General features: G+C 40.7%; 1 protein-coding gene across 1 annotated transcript in view; it reads right to left on the bottom strand.

Annotated features, from left to right (window-relative positions):
* LOC119659593 overlaps positions 1-21,773 on the bottom strand; it is a 54,695-nt gene that overhangs the window by 21,280 nt on the left and 11,642 nt on the right. Inside the window, exons 2-5 of the mRNA XM_038067754.1 lie at positions 20,724-21,001; positions 20,501-20,666; positions 20,151-20,441; positions 19,895-20,096 (exon numbers count right to left, since the gene is read on the bottom strand). Coding sequence (XP_037923682.1) covers positions 19,895-20,096; positions 20,151-20,441; positions 20,501-20,666; positions 20,724-21,001 — 937 coding nt within the window. The remainder of the gene's footprint in view (positions 1-19,894; positions 20,097-20,150; positions 20,442-20,500; positions 20,667-20,723; positions 21,002-21,773) is intronic.

Genomic DNA, 21,773 nt, shown 5'->3' on the forward strand with positions numbered 1-21,773 from the left:
AATTTCAGGTTTTTCGAGGAATCTGGGAAAAAACTTTAAACGCTTATATCTCCCTTAATATTGAGAATTTCGCAAAAAGGAGCTTAATTTGTGATCACTACTATTGGTAGAGGGTCTGAGCTTCAAAATGGTATATAGGTTGTGGAGCCTAGGTGCCAGGAAAATTTCAGGTTTTTCGAGGAATCTGGGAAAAAACTTTAAACGCTTATATCTCCGTTAATATTGAGAATTTCGCAAAAAGGAGCTTAATTTGTGATCACTACTATTGGTAGAGGGTCTGAGCTTCAAAATGGTATATAGGTTGTGGGGCCTAGGTGCCAGGAAAATTTCAGGTTTTTCGAGGAATCTGGGAAAAAACTTTAAACGCTTATATCTCCGTTAATATTGAGAATTTCGCAAAAAGGAGCTTAATTTGTGATCACTACTATTGGTAGAGGGTCTGAGCTTCAAAATGGTATATAGGTTGTGGGGTCTAGGTGCCAGGAAAATTTCAGGTTTTTCGAGGAATCTGGGAAAAAACTTTAAACGCTTATATCTCCGTTAATATTGAGAATTTCGCAAAAAGGAGCTTAATTTGTGATCACTACTATTGGTAGAGGGTCTGAGCTTCAAAATGGTATATAGGGTGTGGGGTCTAGGTGCCAGGAAAATTTCAGATTTTTCGAGGAATCTGGGGAAAAACTTTAAACGCTTATATCTCCGTTAATATTGAGAATTTCGCAAAAAGGAGCTTAATTTGTGATCACTACTATTGGTAGAGGGTCTGAGCTTCAAAATGGTATATAGGTTGTGGGGCCTAGGTGCCAGGAAAATTTCAGGTTTTTCGAGGAATCTGGGAAAAAACTTTAAACGCTTATATCTCCGTTAATATTGAGAATTTCGCAAAAAGGAGCTTAATTTGTGATCACTACTATTGGTAGAGGGTCTGAGCTTCAAAATGGTATATAGGTTGTGGGGCCTAGGTGCCAGGAAAATTTCAGGTTTTTCGAGGAATCTGGGAAAAAACTTTAAACGCTTATATCTCCGTTAATATTGAGAATTTCGCAAAAAGGAGCTTAATTTGTGATCACTACTATTGGTAGAGGGTCTGAGCTTCAAAATGGTATATAGGTTGTGGGGCCTAGGTGCCAGGAAAATTTCAGGTTTTTCGAGGAATCTGGGAAAAAACTTTAAACGCTTATATCTCCGTTAATATTGAGAATTTCGCAAAAAGGAGCTTAATTTGTGATCACTACTATTGGTAGAGGGTCTGAGCTTCAAAATGGTATATAGGTTGTGGGGTCTAGGTGCCAGGAAAATTTCAGGTTTTTCGAGGAATCTGGGAAAAAACTTTAAACGCTTATATCTCCGTTAATATTGAGAATTTCGCAAAAAGGAGCTTAATTTGTGATCACTACTATTGGTAGAGGGTCTGAGCTTCAAAATGGTATATAGGTTGTGGGGTCTAGGTGCCAGGAAAATTTCAGATTTTTCGAGGAATCTGGGGAAAAACTTTAAACGCTTATATCTCCCTTAATATTGAGAATTTCGCAAAAAGGAGCTTAATTTGTGATCACTACTATTGGTAGAGGGTCTGAGCTTCAAAATGGTATATAGGTTGTGGGGCCTAGGTGCCAGGAAATTTCAGGTTTTTCGAGGAATCTGGGAAAAAACTTTAAACGCTTGTATCTCCGTTAATATTGAGAATTTCGCAAAAAGGAGCTTAATTTGTGATCACTACTATTGGTAGAGGGTCTGAGCTTCAAAATGGTATATAGGTTGTGGGGCCTAGGTGCCAGGAAAATTTCAGGTTTTTCGAGGAATCTGGGAAAAAACTTTAAACGCTTATATCTCCGTTAATATTGAGAATTTCGCAAAAAGGAGCTTAATTTGTGGTCACTACTATTGGTAGAGGGTCTGAGCTTCAAAATGGTATATAGGTTGTGGGGCCTAGGTGCCAGGAAAATTTCAGGTTTTTCGAGGAATCTGGGAAAAAACTTTAAACGCTTATATCTCCGTTAATATTGAGAATTTCGCAAAAAGGAGCTTAATTTGTGATCACTACTATTGGTAGAGGGTCTGAGCTTCAAAATGGTGTATAGGTTGTGGGGCTTAGGTGCCAGGAAAATTTCAGGTTTTTCGAGGAATCTGGGAAAAAACTTTAAACGCTTATATCTCCGTTAATATTGAGAATTTCGCAAAAAGGAGCTTAATTTGTGATCACTACTATTGGTAGAGGGTCTGAGCTTCAAAATGGTATATAGGTTGTGGGGTCTAGGTGCCAAGAAAATTTCAGATTTTTCGAGGAATCTGGGAAAAAACTTTAAACGCTTGTATCTCCGTTAACATTGAGAATTTCGCAAAAAGGAGCTTAATTTGTGATCACTACTATTGGTAGAGGGTCTGAGCTTCAAAATGGTATATAGGTTGTGGGGCCTAGGTGCCAGGAAAATTTCAGGTTTTTCGAGGAATCTGGGAAAAAACTTTAAACGCTTATATCTCCGTTAATATTGAGAATTTCGCAAAAAGGAGCTTAATTTGTGATCACTACTATTGGTAGAGGGTCTGAGCTTCAAAATGGTATATAGGTTGTGGGGCCTAGGTGCCAGGAAAATTTCAGGTTTTTCGAGGAATCTGGGAAAAAACTTTAAACGCTTATATCTCCGTTAATATTGAGAATTTCGCAAAAAGGAGCTTAATTTGTGATCACTACTATTGGTAGAGGGTCTGAGCTTCAAAATGGTATATAGGTTGTGGGGCCTAGGTGCCAGGAAAATTTCAGGTTTTTCGAGGAATCTGGGAAAAAACTTTAAACGCTTATATCTCCGTTAATATTGAGAATTTCGCAAAAAGGAGCTTAATTTGTGATCACTACTATTGGTAGAGGGTCTGAGCTTCAAAATGGTATATAGGTTGTGGGGTCTAGGTGCCAAGAAAATTTCAGATTTTTCGAGGAATCTGGGAAAAACTTTAAACGCTTATATCTCCGTTAATATTGAGAATTTCGCAAAAAGGAGCTTAATTTGTGATCACTACTATTGGTAGAGGGTCTGAGCTTCAAAATGGTATATAGGTTGTGGGGTCTAGGTGCCAGGAAAATTTCAGATTTTTCGAGGAATCTGGGGAAAAACTTTAAACGCTTATATCTCCGTTAATATTGAGAATTTCGCAAAAAGGAGCTTAATTTGTGATCACTACTATTGGTAGAGGGTCTGAGCTTCAAAATGGTATATAGGTTGTGGGGCCTAGGTGCCAGGAAAATTTCAGGTTTTTCGAGGAATCTGGGAAAAAACTTTAAACGCTTATATCTCCGTTAATATTGAGAATTTCGCAAAAAGGAGCTTAATTTGTGATCACTACTATTGGTAGAGGGTCTGAGCTTCAAAATGGTATATAGGTTGTGGGGCCTAGGTGCCAGGAAAATTTCAGGTTTTTCGAGGAATCTGGGAAAAAACTTTAAACGCTTATATCTCCGTTAATATTGAGAATTTCGCAAAAAGGAGCTTAATTTGTGATCACTACTATTGGTAGAGGGTCTGAGCTTCAAAATGGTATATAGGTTGTGGGGCCTAGGTGCCAGGAAAATTTCAGGTTTTTCGAGGAATTGGGAAAAAACTTTAAACGCTTATATCTCCGTTAATATAGAGAATTTCGCAAAAAGGAGCTTAATTTGTGATCACTACTATTGGTAGAGGGTCTGAGCTTCAAAATGGTATATAGGTTGTGGGGCCTAGGTGCCAGGAAAATTTCAGGTTTTTCGAGGAATCTGGGAAAAAACTTTAAACGCTTATATCTCCGTTAATATTGAGAATTTCGCAAAAAGGAGCTTAATTTGTGATCACTACTATTGGTAGAGGGTCTGAGCTTCAAAATGGTATATGGGTTGTGGGGCCTAGGTGCCAGGAAAATTTCAGGTTTTTCGAGGAATCTGGGGAAAAACTTTAAACGCTTATATCTCCGTTAATATTGAGAATTTCGCAAAAAGGAGCTTAATTTGTGATCACTACTATTGGTAGAGGGTCTGAGCTTCAAAATGGTATATAGGTTGTGGGGCCTAGGTGCCAGGAAAATTTCAGGTTTTTCGAGGAATCTGGGAAAAAACTTTAAACGCTTATATCTCCGTTAATATTGAGAATTTCGCAAAAAGGAGCTTAATTTGTGATCACTACTATTGGTAGAGGGTCTGAGCTTCAAAATGGTATATAGGTTGTGGGGCCTAGGTGCCAGGAAAATTTCAGGTTTTTCGAGGAATCTGGGAAAAAACTTTAAACGCTTATATCTCCGTTAATATTGAGAACTTCGCAAAAAGGAGCTTAATTTGTGATCACTACTATTGGTAGAGGGTCTGAGCTTCAAAATGGTATATAGGTTGTGGGGCCTAGGTGCAGGAAAATTTCAGGTTTTTCGAGGAATCTGGGGAAAAACTTTAAACGCTTATATCTCCGTTAATATTGAGAATTTCGCAAAAAGGAGCTTAATTTGTGATCACTACTATTGGTAGAGGGTCTGAGCTTCAAAATGGTATATAGGTTGTGGGGCCTAGGTGCCAGGAAAATTTCAGGTTTTTCGAGGAATCTGGGAAAAAACTTTAAACGCTTATATCTCCGTTAATATTGAGAATTTCGCAAAAAGGAGCTTAATTTGTGATCACTACTATTGGTAGAGGGTCTGAGCTTCAAAATGGTATATAGGTTGTGGGGCCTAGGTGCCAGGAAAATTTCAGGTTTTTCGAGGAATCTGGGAAAAAACTTTAAACGCTTATATCTCCGTTAATATTGAGAATTTCGCAAAAAGGAGCTTAATTTGTGATCACTACTATTGGTAGAGGGTCTGAGCTTCAAAATGGTATATAGGTTGTGGGGTCTAGGTGCCAAGAAAATTTCAGATTTTTCGAGGAATCTGGGAAAAACTTTAAACGCTTATATCTCCGTTAATATTGAGAATTTCGCAAAAAGGAGCTTAATTTGTGATCACTACTATTGGTAGAGGGTCTGAGCTTCAAAATGGTATATGGGTTGTGGGGCCTAGGTGCCAGGAAAATTTCAGGTTTTTCGAGGAATCTGGGGAAAAACTTTAAACGCTTATATCTCCGTTAATATTGAGAATTTCGCAAAAAGGAGCTTAATTTGTGATCACTACTATTGGTAGAGGGTCTGAGCTTCAAAATGGTATATAGGTTGTGGGGCCTAGGTGGCAGGAAAATTTCAGGTTTTTCGAGGAATCTGGGAAAAAACTTTAAACGCTTATATCTCCGTTAATATTGAGAATTTCGCAAAAAGGAGCTTAATTTGTGATCACTACTATTGGTAGAGGGTCTGAGCTTCAAAATGGTATATAGGTTGTGGGGCCTAGGTGCCAGGAAAATTTCAGGTTTTTCGAGGAATCTGGGAAAAAACTTTAAACGCTTATATCTCCGTTAATATTGAGAATTTCGCAAAAAGGAGCTTAATTTGTGATCACTACTATTGGTAGAGGGTCTGAGCTTCAAAATGGTATATAGGTTGTGGGGTCTAGGTGCCAAGAAAATTTCAGATTTTTCGAGGAATCTGGGAAAAAACTTTAAACGCTTATATCTCCGTTAATATTGAGAATTTCGCAAAAAGGAGCTTAATTTGTGATCACTACTATTGGTAGAGGGTCTGAGCTTCAAAATGGTATATAGGTTGTGGGGTCTAGGTGCCAGGAAAATTTCAGATTTTTCGAGGAATCTGGGGAAAAACTTTAAACGCTTATATCTCCGTTAATATTGAGAATTTCGCAAAAAGGAGCTTAATTTGTGATCACTACTATTGGTAGAGGGTCTGAGCTTCAAAATGGTATATAGGTTGTGGGGCCTAGGTGCCAGGAAAATTTCAGGTTTTTCGAGGAATCTGGGAAAAAACTTTAAACGCTTATATCTCCGTTAATATTGAGAATTTCGCAAAAAGGAGCTTAATTTGTGATCACTACTATTGGTAGAGGGTCTGAGCTTCAAAATGGTATATAGGTTGTGGGGCCTAGGTGCCAGGAAAATTTCAGGTTTTTCGAGGAATTTGGGAAAAAACTTTAAACGCTTATATCTCCGTTAATATAGAGAATTTCGCAAAAAGGAGCTTAATTTGTGATCACTACTATTGGTAGAGGGTCTGAGCTTCAAAATGGTATATAGGTTGTGGGGCCTAGGTGCCAGGAAAATTTCAGGTTTTTCGAGGAATCTGGGAAAAAACTTTAAACGCTTATATCTCCGTTAATATTGAGAATTTCGCAAAAAGGAGCTTAATTTGTGATCACTACTATTGGTAGAGGGTCTGAGCTTCAAAATGGTATATGGGTTGTGGGGCCTAGGTGCCAGGAAAATTTCAGGTTTTTCGAGGAATCTGGGGAAAAACTTTAAACGCTTATATCTCCGTTAATATTGAGAATTTCGCAAAAAGGAGCTTAATTTGTGATCACTACTATTGGTAGAGGGTCTGAGCTTCAAAATGGTATATAGGTTGTGGGGCCTAGGTGCCAGGAAAATTTCAGGTTTTTCGAGGAATCTGGGAAAAAACTTTAAACGCTTATATCTCCGTTAATATTGAGAATTTCGCAAAAAGGAGCTTAATTTGTGATCACTACTATTGGTAGAGGGTCTGAGCTTCAAAATGGTATATAGGTTGTGGGGCCTAGGTGCCAGGAAAATTTCAGGTTTTTCGAGGAATCTGGGAAAAAACTTTAAACGCTTATATCTCCGTTAATATTGAGAACTTCGCAAAAAGGAGCTTAATTTGTGATCACTACTATTGGTAGAGGGTCTGAGCTTCAAAATGGTATATAGGTTGTGGGGCCTAGGTGCCAGGAAAATTTCAGGTTTTTCGAGGAATCTGGGGAAAAACTTTAAACGCTTATATCTCCGTTAATATTGAGAATTTCGCAAAAAGGAGCTTAATTTGTGATCACTACTATTGGTAGAGGGTCTGAGCTTCAAAATGGTATATAGGTTGTGGGGCCTAGGTGCCAGGAAAATTTCAGGTTTTTCGAGGAATCTGGGGAAAAACTTTAAACGCTTATATCTCCGTTAATATTGAGAATTTCGCAAAAATGAGCTTAATTTGTGATCACTACTATTGGTAGAGGGTCTGAGCTTCAAAATGGTATATAGGTTCTGGGGCCTAGGTGCCAGGAAAATTTCAGGTTTTTCGAGGAATCTGGGAAAAAACTTTAAACGCTTATATCTCCGTTAATATTGAGAATTTCGCAAAAAGGAGCTTAATTTGTGATCACTACTATTGGTAGAGGGTCTGAGCTTCAAAATGGTATATAGGTTGTGGGGCCTAGGTGCCAGGAAAATTTCAGGTTTTTCGAGGAATCTGGGGAAAAACTTTAAACGCTTATATCTCCGTTAATATTGAGAATTTCGCAAAAATGAGCTTAATTTGTGATCACTACTATTGGTAGAGGGTCTGAGCTTCAAAATGGTATATAGGTTCTGGGGCCTAGGTGCCAGGAAAATTTCAGGTTTTTCGAGGAATCTGGGAAAAAACTTTAAACGCTTATATCTCCGTTAATATTGAGAATTTCGCAAAAAGGAGCTTAATTTGTGATCACTACCATTGGTAGAGGGTCTGAGCTTCAAAATGGTATATAGGTTGTGGGGCCTAGGTGCCAGGACAATTTCAGGTTTTTCGAGGAATCTGGGAAAAAACTTTAAACGCTTATATCTCCGTTAATATTGAGAATTTCGCAAAAAGGAGCTTAATTTGTGATCACTACTATTGGTAGAGGGTCTGAGCTTCAAAATGGTATATAGGTTGTGGGGCCTAGGTGCCAGGAAAATTTCAGGTTTTTCGAGGAATCTGGGAAAAAACTTTAAACGCTTATATCTCCGTTAATATTGAGAACTTCGCAAAAAGGAGCTTAATTTGTGATCACTACTATTGGTAGAGGGTCTGAGCTTCAAAATGGTATATAGGTTGTGGGGCCTAGGTGCCAGGAAAATTTCAGGTTTTTCGAGGAATCTTGGGAAAAACTTTAAACGCTTATATCTCCGTTAATATTGAGAATTTCGCAAAAAGGAGCTTAATTTGTGATCACTACTATTGGTAGAGGGTCTGAGCTTCAAAATGGTATATAGGTTGTGGGGCCTAGGTGCCAGGAAAATTTCAGGTTTTTCGAGGAATCTGGGAAAAAACTTTAAACGCTTATATCTCCGTTAATATTGAGAATTTCGCAAAAAGGAGCTTAATTTGTGATCACTACTATTGGTAGAGGGTCTGAGCTTCAAAATGGTATATAGGTTGTGGGGCCTAGGTGCCAGGACAATTTCAGGTTTTTCGAGGAATCTGGGAAAAAACTTTAAACGCTTATATCTCCGTTAATATTGAGAATTTCGCAAAAAGGAGCTTAATTTGTGATCACTACTATTGGTAGAGGGTCTGAGCTTCAAAATGGTATATAGGTTGTGGGGCCTAGGTGCCAGGAAAATTTCAGGTTTTTCGAGGAATCTGGGAAAAAACTTTAAACGCTTATATCTCCGTTAATATTGAGAACTTCGCAAAAAGGAGCTTAATTTGTGATCACTACTATTGGTAGAGGGTCTGAGCTTCAAAATGGTATATAGGTTGTGGGGCCTAGGTGCAGGAAAATTTCAGGTTTTTCGAGGAATCTGGGGAAAAACTTTAAACGCTTATATCTCCGTTAATATTGAGAATTTCGCAAAAAGGAGCTTAATTTGTGATCACTACTATTGGTAGAGGGTCTGAGCTTCAAAATGGTATATAGGTTGTGGGGCCTAGGTGCCAGGAAAATTTCAGGTTTTTCGAGGAATCTGGGAAAAAACTTTAAACGCTTATATCTCCGTTAATATTGAGAACTTCGCAAAAAGGAGCTTAATTTGTGATCACTACTATTGGTAGAGGGTCTGAGCTTCAAAATGGTATATAGGTTGTGGGGCCTAGGTGCAGGAAAATTTCAGGTTTTTCGAGGAATCTGGGGAAAAACTTTAAACGCTTATATCTCCGTTAATATTGAGAACTTCGCAAAAAGGAGCTTAATTTGTGATCACTACTATTGGTAGAGGGTCTGAGCTTCAAAATGGTATATAGGTTGTGGGGCCTAGGTGCCAGGAAAATTTCAGGTTTTTCGAGGAATCTGGGAAAAAACTTTAAACGCTTATATCTCCGTTAATATTGAGAACTTCGCAAAAAGGAGCTTAATTTGTGATCACTACTATTGGTAGAGGGTCTGAGCTTCAAAATGGTATATAGGTTGTGGGGCCTAGGTGCAGGAAAATTTCAGGTTTTTCGAGGAATCTGGGAAAAAACTTTAAACGCTTATATCTCCGTTAATATTGAGAATTTCGCAAAAAGGAGCTTAATTTGTGATCACTACTATTGGTAGAGGGTCTGAGCTTCAAAATGGTATATAGGTTGTGGGGCCTAGGTGCCAGGAAAATTTCAGGTTTTTCGAGGAATCTGGGAAAAAACTTTAAACGCTTATATCTCCGTTAATATTGAGAATTTCGCAAAAAGGAGCTTAATTTGTGATCACTACTATTGGTAGAGGGTCTGAGCTTCAAAATGGTATATAGGTTGTGGGGCCTAGGTGCCAGGACAATTTCAGGTTTTTCGAGGAATCTGGGAAAAAACTTTAAACGCTTATATCTCCGTTAATATTGAGAATTTCGCAAAAAGGAGCTTAATTTGTGATCACTACTATTGGTAGAGGGTCTGAGCTTCAAAATGGTATATAGGTTGTGGGGCCTAGGTGCCAGGAAAATTTCAGGTTTTTCGAGGAATCTGGGAAAAAACTTTAAACGCTTATATCTCCGTTAATATTGAGAACTTCGCAAAAAGGAGCTTAATTTGTGATCACTACTATTGGTAGAGGGTCTGAGCTTCAAAATGGTATATAGGTTGTGGGGCCTAGGTGCAGGAAAATTTCAGGTTTTTCGAGGAATCTGGGGAAAAACTTTAAACGCTTATATCTCCGTTAATATTGAGAATTTCGCAAAAAGGAGCTTAATTTGTGATCACTACTATTGGTAGAGGGTCTGAGCTTCAAAATGGTATATAGGTTGTGGGGCCTAGGTGCCAGGAAAATTTCAGGTTTTTCGAGGAATCTTGGGAAAAACTTTAAACGCTTATATCTCCGTTAATATTGAGAATTTCGCAAAAAGGAGCTTAATTTGTGATCACTACTATTGGTAGAGGGTCTGAGCTTCAAAATGGTATATAGGTTGTGGGGCCTAGGTGCCAGGAAAATTTCAGGTTTTTCGAGGAATCTGGGAAAAAACTTTAAACGCTTATATCTCCGTTAATATTGAGAATTTCGCAAAAAGGGGCTTAATTTGTGATCACTACTATTGGTAGAGGGTCTGAGCTTCAAAATGGTATATAGGTTGTGGGGCCTAGGTGCCAGGAAAATTTCAGGTTTTTCGAGGAATCTGGGAAAAAACTTTAAACGCTTATATCTCCGTTAATATTGAGAATTTCGCAAAAAGGAGCTTAATTTGTGATCACTACTATTGGTAGAGGGTCTGAGCTTCAAAATGGTATATAGGTTGTGGGGCCTAGGTGCCAGGAAAATTTCAGGTTTTTCGAGGAATCTGGGAAAAAACTTTAAACGCTTATATCTCCGTTAATATTGAGAATTTCGCAAAAAGGAGCTTAATTTGTGATCACTACTATTGGTAGAGGGTCTGAGCTTCAAAATGGTATATAGGTTGTGGGGCCTAGGTGCCAGGAAAATTTCAGGTTTTTCGAGGAATCTGGGAAAAAACTTTAAACGCTTATATCTCCGTTAATATTGAGAACTTCGCAAAAAGGAGCTTAATTTGTGATCACTACTATTGGTAGAGGGTCTGAGCTTCAAAATGGTATATAGGTTGTGGGGCCTAGGTGCAGGAAAATTTCAGGTTTTTCGAGGAATCTGGGAAAAAACTTTAAACGCTTATATCTCCGTTAATATTGAGAATTTCGCAAAAAGGAGCTTAATTTGTGATCACTACTATTGGTAGAGGGTCTGAGCTTCAAAATGGTATATAGGTTGTGGGGCCTAGGTGCCAGGAAAATTTCAGGTTTTTCGAGGAATCTGGGAAAAAACTTTAAACGCTTATATCTCCGTTAATATTGAGAATTTCGCAAAAAGGAGCTTAATTTGTGATCACTACTATTGGTAGAGGGTCTGAGCTTCAAAATGGTATATAGGTTGTGGGGCCTAGGTGCCAGGACAATTTCAGGTTTTTCGAGGAATCTGGGAAAAAACTTTAAACGCTTATATCTCCGTTAATATTGAGAATTTCGCAAAAAGGAGCTTAATTTGTGATCACTACTATTGGTAGAGGGTCTGAGCTTCAAAATGGTATATAGGTTGTGGGGCCTAGGTGCCAGGAAAATTTCAGGTTTTTCGAGGAATCTGGGAAAAAACTTTAAACGCTTATATCTCCGTTAATATTGAGAACTTCGCAAAAAGGAGCTTAATTTGTGATCACTACTATTGGTAGAGGGTCTGAGCTTCAAAATGGTATATAGGTTGTGGGGCCTAGGTGCAGGAAAATTTCAGGTTTTTCGAGGAATCTGGGGAAAAACTTTAAACGCTTATATCTCCGTTAATATTGAGAATTTCGCAAAAAGGAGCTTAATTTGTGATCACTACTATTGGTAGAGGGTCTGAGCTTCAAAATGGTATATAGGTTGTGGGGCCTAGGTGCCAGGAAAATTTCAGGTTTTTCGAGGAATCTTGGGAAAAACTTTAAACGCTTATATCTCCGTTAATATTGAGAATTTCGCAAAAAGGAGCTTAATTTGTGATCACTACTATTGGTAGAGGGTCTGAGCTTCAAAATGGTATATAGGTTGTGGGGCCTAGGTGCCAGGAAAATTTCAGGTTTTTCGAGGAATCTGGGAAAAAACTTTAAACGCTTATATCTCCGTTAATATTGAGAATTTCGCAAAAAGGGGCTTAATTTGTGATCACTACTATTGGTAGAGGGTCTGAGCTTCAAAATGGTATATAGGTTGTGGGGCCTAGGTGCCAGGAAAATTTCAGGTTTTTCGAGGAATCTGGGAAAAAACTTTAAACGCTTATATCTCCGTTAATATTGAGAATTTCGCAAAAAGGAGCTTAATTTGTGATCACTACTATTGGTAGAGGGTCTGAGCTTCAAAATGGTATATAGGTTGTGGGGCCTAGGTGCCAGGAAAATTTCAGGTTTTTCGAGGAATCTGGGAAAAAACTTTAAACGCTTATATCTCCGTTAATATTGAGAATTTCGCAAAAAGGAGCTTAATTTGTGATCACTACTATTGGTAGAGGGTCTGAGCTTCAAAATGGTATATAGTTTGTGGGGCCTAGGTGCCAGGAAAATTTCAGGTTTTTCGAGGAATCTGGGAAAAAACTTTAAACGCTTATATCTCCGTTAATATTGAGAACTTCGCAAAAAGGAGCTTAATTTGTGATCACTACTATTGGTAGAGGGTCTGAGCTTCAAAATGGTATATAGGTTGTGGGGCCTAGGTGCAGGAAAATTTCAGGTTTTTCGAGGAATCTGGGAAAAAACTTTAAACGCTTATATCTCCGTTAATATTGAGAATTTCGCAAAAAGGAGCTTAATTTGTGATCACTACTATTGGTAGAGGGTCTGAGCTTCAAAATGGTATATAGGTTGTGGGGCCTAGGTGCCAGGAAAATTTCAGGTTTTTCGAGGAATCTGGGAAAAAACTTTAAACGCTTATATCTCCGTTAATATTGAGAATTTCGCAAAAAGGAGCTTAATTTGTGATCACTACTATTGGTAGAGGGTCTGAGCTTCAAAATGGTATATAGGTTGTGGGGCCTAGGTGCCAGGACAATTTCAGGTTTTTCGAGGAATCTGGGAAAAAACTTTAAACGCTTATATCTCCGTTAATATTGAGAATTTCGCAAAAAGGAGCTTAATTTGTGATCACTACTATTGGTAGAGGGTCTGAGCTTCAAAATGGTATATAGGTTGTGGGGCCTAGGTGCCAGGAAAATTTCAGGTTTTTCGAGGAATCTGGGAAAAAACTTTAAACGCTTATATCTCCGTTAATATTGAGAACTTCGCAAAAAGGAGCTTAATTTGTGATCACTACTATTGGTAGAGGGTCTGAGCTTCAAAATGGTATATAGGTTGTGGGGCCTAGGTGCAGGAAAATTTCAGGTTTTTCGAGGAATCTGGGGAAAAACTTTAAACGCTTATATCTCCGTTAATATTGAGAATTTCGCAAAAAGGAGCTTAATTTGTGATCACTACTATTGGTAGAGGGTCTGAGCTTCAAAATGGTATATAGGTTGTGGGGCCTAGGTGCCAGGAAAATTTCAGGTTTTTCGAGGAATCTTGGGAAAAACTTTAAACGCTTATATCTCCGTTAATATTGAGAATTTCGCAAAAAGGAGCTTAATTTGTGATCACTACTATTGGTAGAGGGTCTGAGCTTCAAAATGGTATATAGGTTGTGGGGCCTAGGTGCCAGGAAAATTTCAGGTTTTTCGAGGAATCTGGGAAAAAACTTTAAACGCTTATATCTCCGTTAATATTGAGAATTTCGCAAAAAGGGGCTTAATTTGTGATCACTACTATTGGTAGAGGGTCTGAGCTTCAAAATGGTATATAGGTTGTGGGGCCTAGGTGCCAGGAAAATTTCAGGTTTTTCGAGGAATCTGGGAAAAAACTTTAAACGCTTATATCTCCGTTAATATTGAGAATTTCGCAAAAAGGAGCTTAATTTGTGATCACTACTATTGGTAGAGGGTCTGAACTTCAAAATGGTATATAGGTTGTGGGGCCTAGGTGCCAGGAAAATTTCAGGTTTTTCGAGGAATCTGGGAAAAAACTTTAAACGCTTATATCTCCGTTAATATTGAGAATTTCGCAAAAAGGAGCTTAATTTGTGATCACTACTATTGGTAGAGGGTCTGAGCTTCAAAATGGTATATAGGTTGTGGGGCCTAGGTGCCAGGAAAATTTCAGATTTTTCAATTGGTGGTTCCGGTCCGGGCATGGGGGAAGTTGAAGCTTCTTTTGCTAAGGCATTCGAGATTTTATACACCATGATAACCGGGTATCCGGATTAGTTTCACCGTATTGAATCTAGAAACAGGGTCCAGTGGATTTCTACATTCTTGAAGTGATCAAAGTACTACTCAGCGCCCTCAAGGCAGCTTGCTATCGCTAAAGATTGCGATGTGCCTGCCTTTCAACCACTCGTCAATCATAGAGGTTGCCACCCATAAGATCGTATATACTTCAGCCTGAAAGACCGTTGTGTATTGTCCCAAAAGAAAAGTCCACTTTTCGTTTTTATTCGAGAGGTAGACTCCTGCTCCAGAACCATTTTCTTTTTTTGTGCCATTGGTGTAGAAGACGTCAGTATATCCAATATAAGTTCTCCCAATGACTCTTCCAGTGTTCTGTGCCCCCAACGTCCATTGTTTTCCCATAGGTCTAATCGAATTAATACTATAAGCTGTTCTCATTGTAGTGCTCTGCATAAACAACAAGGGTTGCAAATTATGTAATGCATTCAGAGTTGCGCCGGATGTGGTGCTCATGATTTATTTATTTATTTATTTATTTAATGAGGACAATACACAGAAAGCAAATTTCTTATTACATATTGTCCTCAGAGGGAGGAGCAAGCAAATGGCATATTTTGCGCTTAAAGCTAGAGAGGGACATAGAGTCAAATGAACCAAGCTGTAGGGCATTGTAGGACCGGCAAAACCTCGGGATCGGAGAGTGAAAGTAAATCTCGAGCTCGGCGAAGGGCACATCAAAAATGTCCGCATTACGTGTGTCATGAGACGAGGCGATACGGAGAGTAATATCCGAGTTGGCGGAGCAGTCCATCAGACCATTGCAGAGTTTGAAAAGAGTACACATATCAAGGAAAATACGGCGTTGCTGTAGGGAGGGGAGATTGAGGGTGCGGAGTCGTGACGGATAATCAACCCGTGGAAGGTTCTTTTTGTAAAAGAGGGTCCGGGTGAATTTGCGTTGTACAGCTTCAAGAGCGCGGCCGTCACGGATGCGGTAGGGGGACCAGACTACAGAGCAGTATTCAAGGATGTTTTCGACAAGGGAATTGAAGAGTGTTAAGGAGGGCTGGATTGAGGTAAAGTCGGAGGAGGAACGTAGGATAAAACCAGACATTTTGGAAGCTCTATTGATGATGTCAACGAAGTGGGAATTGAAACGAAGTTTATCGTCGAATGTTACACCCAGGTCTTTGAAGGAGGTCAATAGTGAAAGGGGTTGACCACTGAGAGAATAGGAAAAGGATGATGGGGAGGGTTTCAGGGAATAGCGCATCCAGTGGCATTTGTTGATATTCAGTGTTAGCTTGTTGACCGAACACCAACGGGCTAAATTATCAAGGTTGGATTGTAAGAGAGCACAGTCCGATAGAGACGAAACAGAGGCAAACAATTTAAGGTCGTCTGCGTAAAGCAAATACGGACAGGTGAGGATGGAGGCGAGGTCATTGATAAAAAACAGGAAGAGTAGGGGGCGAAGTATAGAGCCTTGGGGAACACCAGAGGAAGGAGAGAAGGAACGAGATGAGTGACCATGAAAAGAAACTTTGCAGGAACGGTATGAGAGATAGGAGGAAAGCCAGGAGATGACTGAGGGAGGGAACTCTAGCGAAGAAAGTTTAGAGAGGAGAATGTTATGGTCAACGGTGTCAAAGGCTTTGGAGAAATCAGTGTAAACAGCATGTACCTCCTGTCGTAAATTCAAGCGTTTAGCAACAAAGTTGGTAAAGACCAGAAGATTTGAAGCCGTTGATCTATGTTTCACGAAACCATGCTGCTCTTTGACAATGAGGTGACCGAAGTGCGCGGTCAACCAGTCGTTGACGTATCTTTCTAGGATTTTGGAGCAAGAGGAGAGAAGTGAAATGGGGCGGTAGTTCACAGCAAGGGAAGGGTCTCCGCTCTTGAGGATAGGAATGATAAGGGCCTCTTCCCAGAGACGGGGAAAGTAGCATTCGTCTAGACTTTTGTTGTAGATTATACACAGGGGGAGGGAAATGTGTTTTCTACAGTTAAGGAGGAAGAGATTAGGAAGCCCATCGGGGCCAGGTCCGACATTGGGGTCAAGGTTTCCAATCAGGAACTCAACCAAGGAAGGCGTAAGGAGAGGAATGGCTAGTGATTCGGAGGAGTCTGTGGTTATGAAAGGTGTAGAGAGTGAATGGCTCGAGGGAGAAAACACTGATGAGAAGTAGGTGCAGAGAAGGTCGCAGGATTGTTGTGGGGAGTTGGCAGTGGAGTCAGCGAAGCTGATAGAAGAAGGGACAGAATGAGTTGGGTTACGAGAGTTGCGAGCGTGAGACCAAAAGAGTTTTAAGTTACCGCGGGCAAGGGCGGCTTCGACGCTCAATAGGTACCTTTTACGCGCCTTTCTGACCATTGACTTCACAGTAGATCGTATAGCTTTAAAGTGAGCAAGGTCGGCGTCATTTTTAGAAGCCTGAAACTTCTTCCTCAGTGTATGTTTCAAGCGCATGTTAATATGAAGTTCCGTTGTGAACCAAGTTGGGAAAGAACGTAGGCAGGGAGGGGAAGAAGGGACATAACAGGAGAGGAGATCAGTGAGGATATTGTAGAAGGTGTTAAGAGCTTGATCACACGATGAATTACTTAATATATGAACCCAGTTGAAAGACGCTAAAGCTGAGTTCAGACCGTCAAAATTGGCTTTGCGGAAGTTGAACTTAGTGGGTTTACGCTTGGTTTTGGGTTTTGAACGAGGGAGCTCCGCTTCAAATTCAACCGCGGGATGGTGGGCGTCGGTTTTTACATACGGGGATGTGCCAGGAAATAAAGAGAGGTGGCGCTCGGGGAGGTTGGAAAGGAAAAGATCGAGAGTGCGGCCCAAGGAGTTTTTGGTGGTGTTGAAATTCAGGGCAGAGCAAGTATACATAAAGGAAGAAAGTGGGAGGGAAGAATAGGAGAGGTTGTTGGAAGGAATTGGAAGACTAGGATGATTAGGCCAGTTGAGCATGGGGAGGTTGAAATCTCCACAAAGGAAGAAAGGGAGGGAAGGGAATCTGACGGTAAGGAGTTCAGACAAACTGTCAAACAATTCTTCATACAGGTGAGAAGGGCTAGCACAGGGGACATAAACACAAGAAACAATGAACGGGAGGAAGTTGGGCGGGGAGACACGAAGAGCAACACAATCAAAAGGAAAGCCCGAGGAGGAGAAGACGAGTTCAGCGGGGAGTGAATCTTTTATAGCAATTAGGACTCCACCGCCAGTGGACTTACGAGAAGCATCCCGGTCCCTGTCACAACGGAAAGTGGAGTACCCTTCGGGGAGCTCGGAGTATAATATGGCATCGTCTAGCCAGGTTTCGGAGATACAGATGGCATGGTGTTGCTGAGCCAGCGCGGATAAATTGAAGGCCCCCAGCTTGGTTCTTAAACCCCTGACGTTCTGATAAAACATACGGACAGTGAACATGGATCCAGTTATATAGCTCGGCGAGGCAGGCGGGTTGCCCTGAAATTTACCCGCGAATTGGGGGGCTTATACGGCTTTATGAATACACCTTCAGGCCAGAAAGAAGGGTTGCCGAGGACATCAACTTCGTGTGGGTAAGTAACCTTGAAAGATGCAATGACCCGGTCGTGTTGTCATCTTTTGTGAGTTTAATGCAGGACAGAGGAGAAAGTAAACCAACTTTGCTCCTTATATACTCCAGAACATCGTCCGTAGACGTTGTGAACGCTAGCCTGGAGATGAAGAGCTGTTTAGGTGGGGACGCCACCTTTAACTTGGGGCCACTGGTATGGATGGTTGAAGTGCCAGGATATATGGCGGTAGCGGGAAGCGGAACTTCGTTGGCGACTGGAACGATGTCAGAAAGTGGGGCGGCTGTGTTCCGATTCAAAACTTGATATCCAGATACACAGTTCTTTGCAGTGTGGCTAGTTTACAGCGACAATTCTTTTGTTTCGCCTTAACCAACCACACTACGGATGCCTAATGATAGCAACATATATCCACTTTACTACCTGAGGCGTAAGTCCCTATGTCGAGACAAAGGACAAAAGGCTGTGAGAGCTCGTTTCATCTTTATCTCTACATGTTTGTTCCAAAGAAGCTTCTTGTATAGAATAACTCCCAGATATTTCACTTCTTCGGAGAGTTGAAGGGTTGTGTCCTGAATTTCTGGAAGGCAAACACTATTCAGTTCCCTTATTTTTGTAAATAATACCATTGTGGTTTTATTTGGCTTTACAGAATGTCGATGCCTGAAACACCAACTGTCAATCGTGCCAACGGCTCGTGTGTATTTCTACACATCATCCCGAGATCTTGATCAACATCCAGCACAGCCACGTCATCCGAATAAGCTTGAACGTGTATTGGTAGATTTTGCAGTTCGCATACTAGTGAGTTGATCAGAATACTCCACGGAAGTGGCGATAGCACACCTCCTTGAGGGCAGCCTTTTGTCGCTTCCGTTGTTAGGTAGCGATCAACACCCATACCGCAATCTCTGCATTACCATAGCCTAGATCTACTTTATTAGAGTTTCGTCAACACAATGCTTTCTGGCGTCATCACAGAGCTTTTGGAGCGCACAGTCAAAAACCCCTTCAATATCCACGAACACCCCCATTGAGTACTCCCCCTTCAGAGCTACATCCTCTATCTTTGAAACCAAAGAATGAAGCGCAGATTCACAGGACTTTCCACATTGGTAAGCATGTTGGTTTTCGTTTAGTGGGTGTGACCTTAGCGCTTTCTCGCTGAACGTGACGCCCAACCAGTCTCTCTAGACATTTCAGCGAAAATGATGATAGACTGATTCAGGATTTGCCTGAAGTTCTTTGGATTTGAATAGTCATGTTTCGCAGGCTTTGGTATGAAGACTACTTACCCCTTCTGGCAAGAGAAAGGCATGTAGCCCAGAGCAAGACATCTCTGAAAAATATTTCTCAGAAGTTGCTCTAAGTTCTCCATATCTTCCTTCAGCATCGCTGGGTAGATGCCATCCATACCAGGTGCTTTGAAGTGTTCAAGTTATAGTATAGCAACTCTCGCCTTTTCATTGGTAACCACCGCTCTCGCAGTGTCCCAATTCCGCTTGCAACACCGTTCGTGTTCAGGGGTTTGCAGAAACTGCCAATTCACTTCTTCCCACTTCTGAGACCTGTTATCCTGGGTGGTGTATTCCCAAGAGAGTCAGTATAAACTCAACCCTGGAGTTTGCGCAAGTATCATCCAGTTTTCTAATAGAGTCCAACTTTGCCGACTCATGCTTATTAAGGGCACTGCACAGCCTGAAAGTCTCCTTTTCACCTTCCAGTTCCTTACAGTATGCTCTAAAAGAGTCTCGTTTCGAACTTTTTTCGAGCCTCTTAGATTCACGCTGGGAGTTCTGGAACTTTAGCCGGTCTTCATCTTTATTGTTTTTGCAAGCACGATTTAGAAGACGTCTGGTTGATTTCCTAAGTCTCTGCAGTTCTCGATGGTCTACGATGGTCTCGGGAAATATGTGAAGCCTCTTCAAAGCGCTCTAATAGTGTGCCATTCAGAGTTTTCAATTGATCTTCTATCACCAAAAGAGTTCTTAGTCGCCTAGGGGGCTAAACTTTGTCACCAAGAAGTTCATTACACTTTGTCCAATCCGTTTTCCTAGGTTCACGGTGTCCGGTCTGCACATACCGGCGTTAGACCAGTTGCGAGCTCTTTACTAGCTTCCCTTTCTTCCGTTTTTCCGGGTACAGGTGGATGAAAGGGTTCTGACAGACAAGCTTATAGTCCTTTCTTCTTTGTGGCTAAAGTTTCCTTCTGCCGAGCCGTCGTGGTAAAATTGAGAAGCTGAGTGCCAACTATCGCCGGTCTCCCCTAATATTGACGGGTTGTCGGTGAACTCACCGCCGGTCATAGTACCGCCATCAGAATGATTAGACTTACCCAAAGGTCGATGAGATTTCAAATCGTTTTGTAGTTGGTCGAACGCAGGTAATGATCCCTTGTAATCAGATTTCTCCAGGACATCAATGAATGTGTCGAAATAATGTCTATAACTTCGTGCGCGTATCGCTGATGGTAAAACGGCTGATATATAGGCAAGATCAAAGGCGGGTGAACCCCAGTGGCATAATTGGAAATCAACCTAAATTTTAGTCAATCTTGAAATTCGTCCAGTTATTGTTCGATTTAATTTTACCAGAATAACTTCGGAAACATCCATTCCATTTTTGTCTTTGAACATCATGTTTTTGATGTGGTAGTCACCATGATTGAGGACATCGAAAGAGCCAGGTGCATTGACAGTCTGCTTGCATTTTTTCGCGATTTTATGAAAAGAGATTTTTTGTAGTTTTTCCGAAGCTTCCTCAAGACCGGGCAATGATTCCACTAGTTCTTTAAAGTAACTAATTCCGTCCCGAAAGAAATTCATGTTGTCCATGTCACCTATATTGAAAATGCCTCCTTTTCGATTGAGTCCTTTGTGACCCTGAAAGTTGGACATATCCTTCTAACAAGCTCCTATATACCAATTTGAAAAATATTTACCTGTGCGGCTAGTATGAATGTAGCTGCATGATATTGGCCCAGTTTGGAGAAAACTAGCGCAGCATCACTTTCATTCGGAATTATCCTTGGAAACATGAAGTATCCGAGCTCTTTTAAATCTTCAAACACTATAACCTTATGTGGTTCTGTTGACTGGTAAATCATTCTGGAGGGCTGAACTATTGAGTATCGCGGTAAACCTGTATATGTTTAGGATACTCACTTTGCAGCCAGCAAGTCATTGTAGCCTGCACTTTTCAAAATGTTTGCACATGGACCCAAAACTTTTGAATACATAAAAATTTCGGTACCAAATAGATCTACTTCGGTTTTACTCAACACATCCTTTTTAAAACCTTCAACCACTGGCAATGTTTTGACGATTATCGAACGTTTCTTACTTGGATGACCTTGCGTTGAAAATGTGATATTTGCTCTAAACATGATGCTGGCAAAATGATCGCCAATAGTAGTAGCTGGAGAGATTTGGTAGTCATTAATCTGGAAAATGAAAATTCAACTTTTTATTAGTGTTTCCTGTTCACTCCTTAGTGGAGTATAGAGCATCCACACAGTCAGACTGTGCTTCAGTTTCACTATCATCACACTTAACGCTATGCAAGTGATAAGCTCACAACAGCGAGACAAACACAAGACAACCATAGACGCTCATGACGACTGGTATACGAAGTCAGAGCAGCGAGCTTGAGAGGCTGACACTCTACCTCTTCAACCATCGCGCGGTAAAATGTTTTATAAGTTGAACCAATTTCAGCTTTACGGTAGGGCACTTCAGATTGGGGACATGCATTCAAGGGGATACTTACAATTTTCACCAAACATTCTAGAGGGTCAACGCATGTTAAACACACATTCGGGTTCTAAATTTTTTATCTAGGTAGAGAGATGAATTTAAGAATGCTAAAAGGATTCTCCGCTAAAATATCGGTTAATGCTCGGGTAAAAGGAGCCAACATCAAAGCGATCCAAACGCAAGTTGGACTCTGGTTAAATAAAGGAAAGAGCGGGGTAAAGCAGGGAGAATGATTTCGAAACGAGACCGCCAAGAAACGCAGGGTTAAGGCAGATCTTACGCTGAAGGAGGAGGATTGCTTTCGAGCTATCGAAGGGAAAGAACGATCACGATGATCTACAAAGGAACATCGAGGCTCCACTCAGCGACCATCCCCATAAGTCGGCCAATGGTTACGATAGAGTGTAGATCTTGAAGAGATCACTACCAAAGAGAAAATTTGTGCAGGGCTCAAACACC

The sequence above is a fragment of the Hermetia illucens genome, chromosome 6 (assembly GCF_905115235.1).
Source record: "Hermetia illucens chromosome 6, iHerIll2.2.curated.20191125, whole genome shotgun sequence".
Lineage (NCBI taxonomy): Eukaryota > Metazoa > Arthropoda > Insecta > Diptera > Stratiomyidae > Hermetia > Hermetia illucens.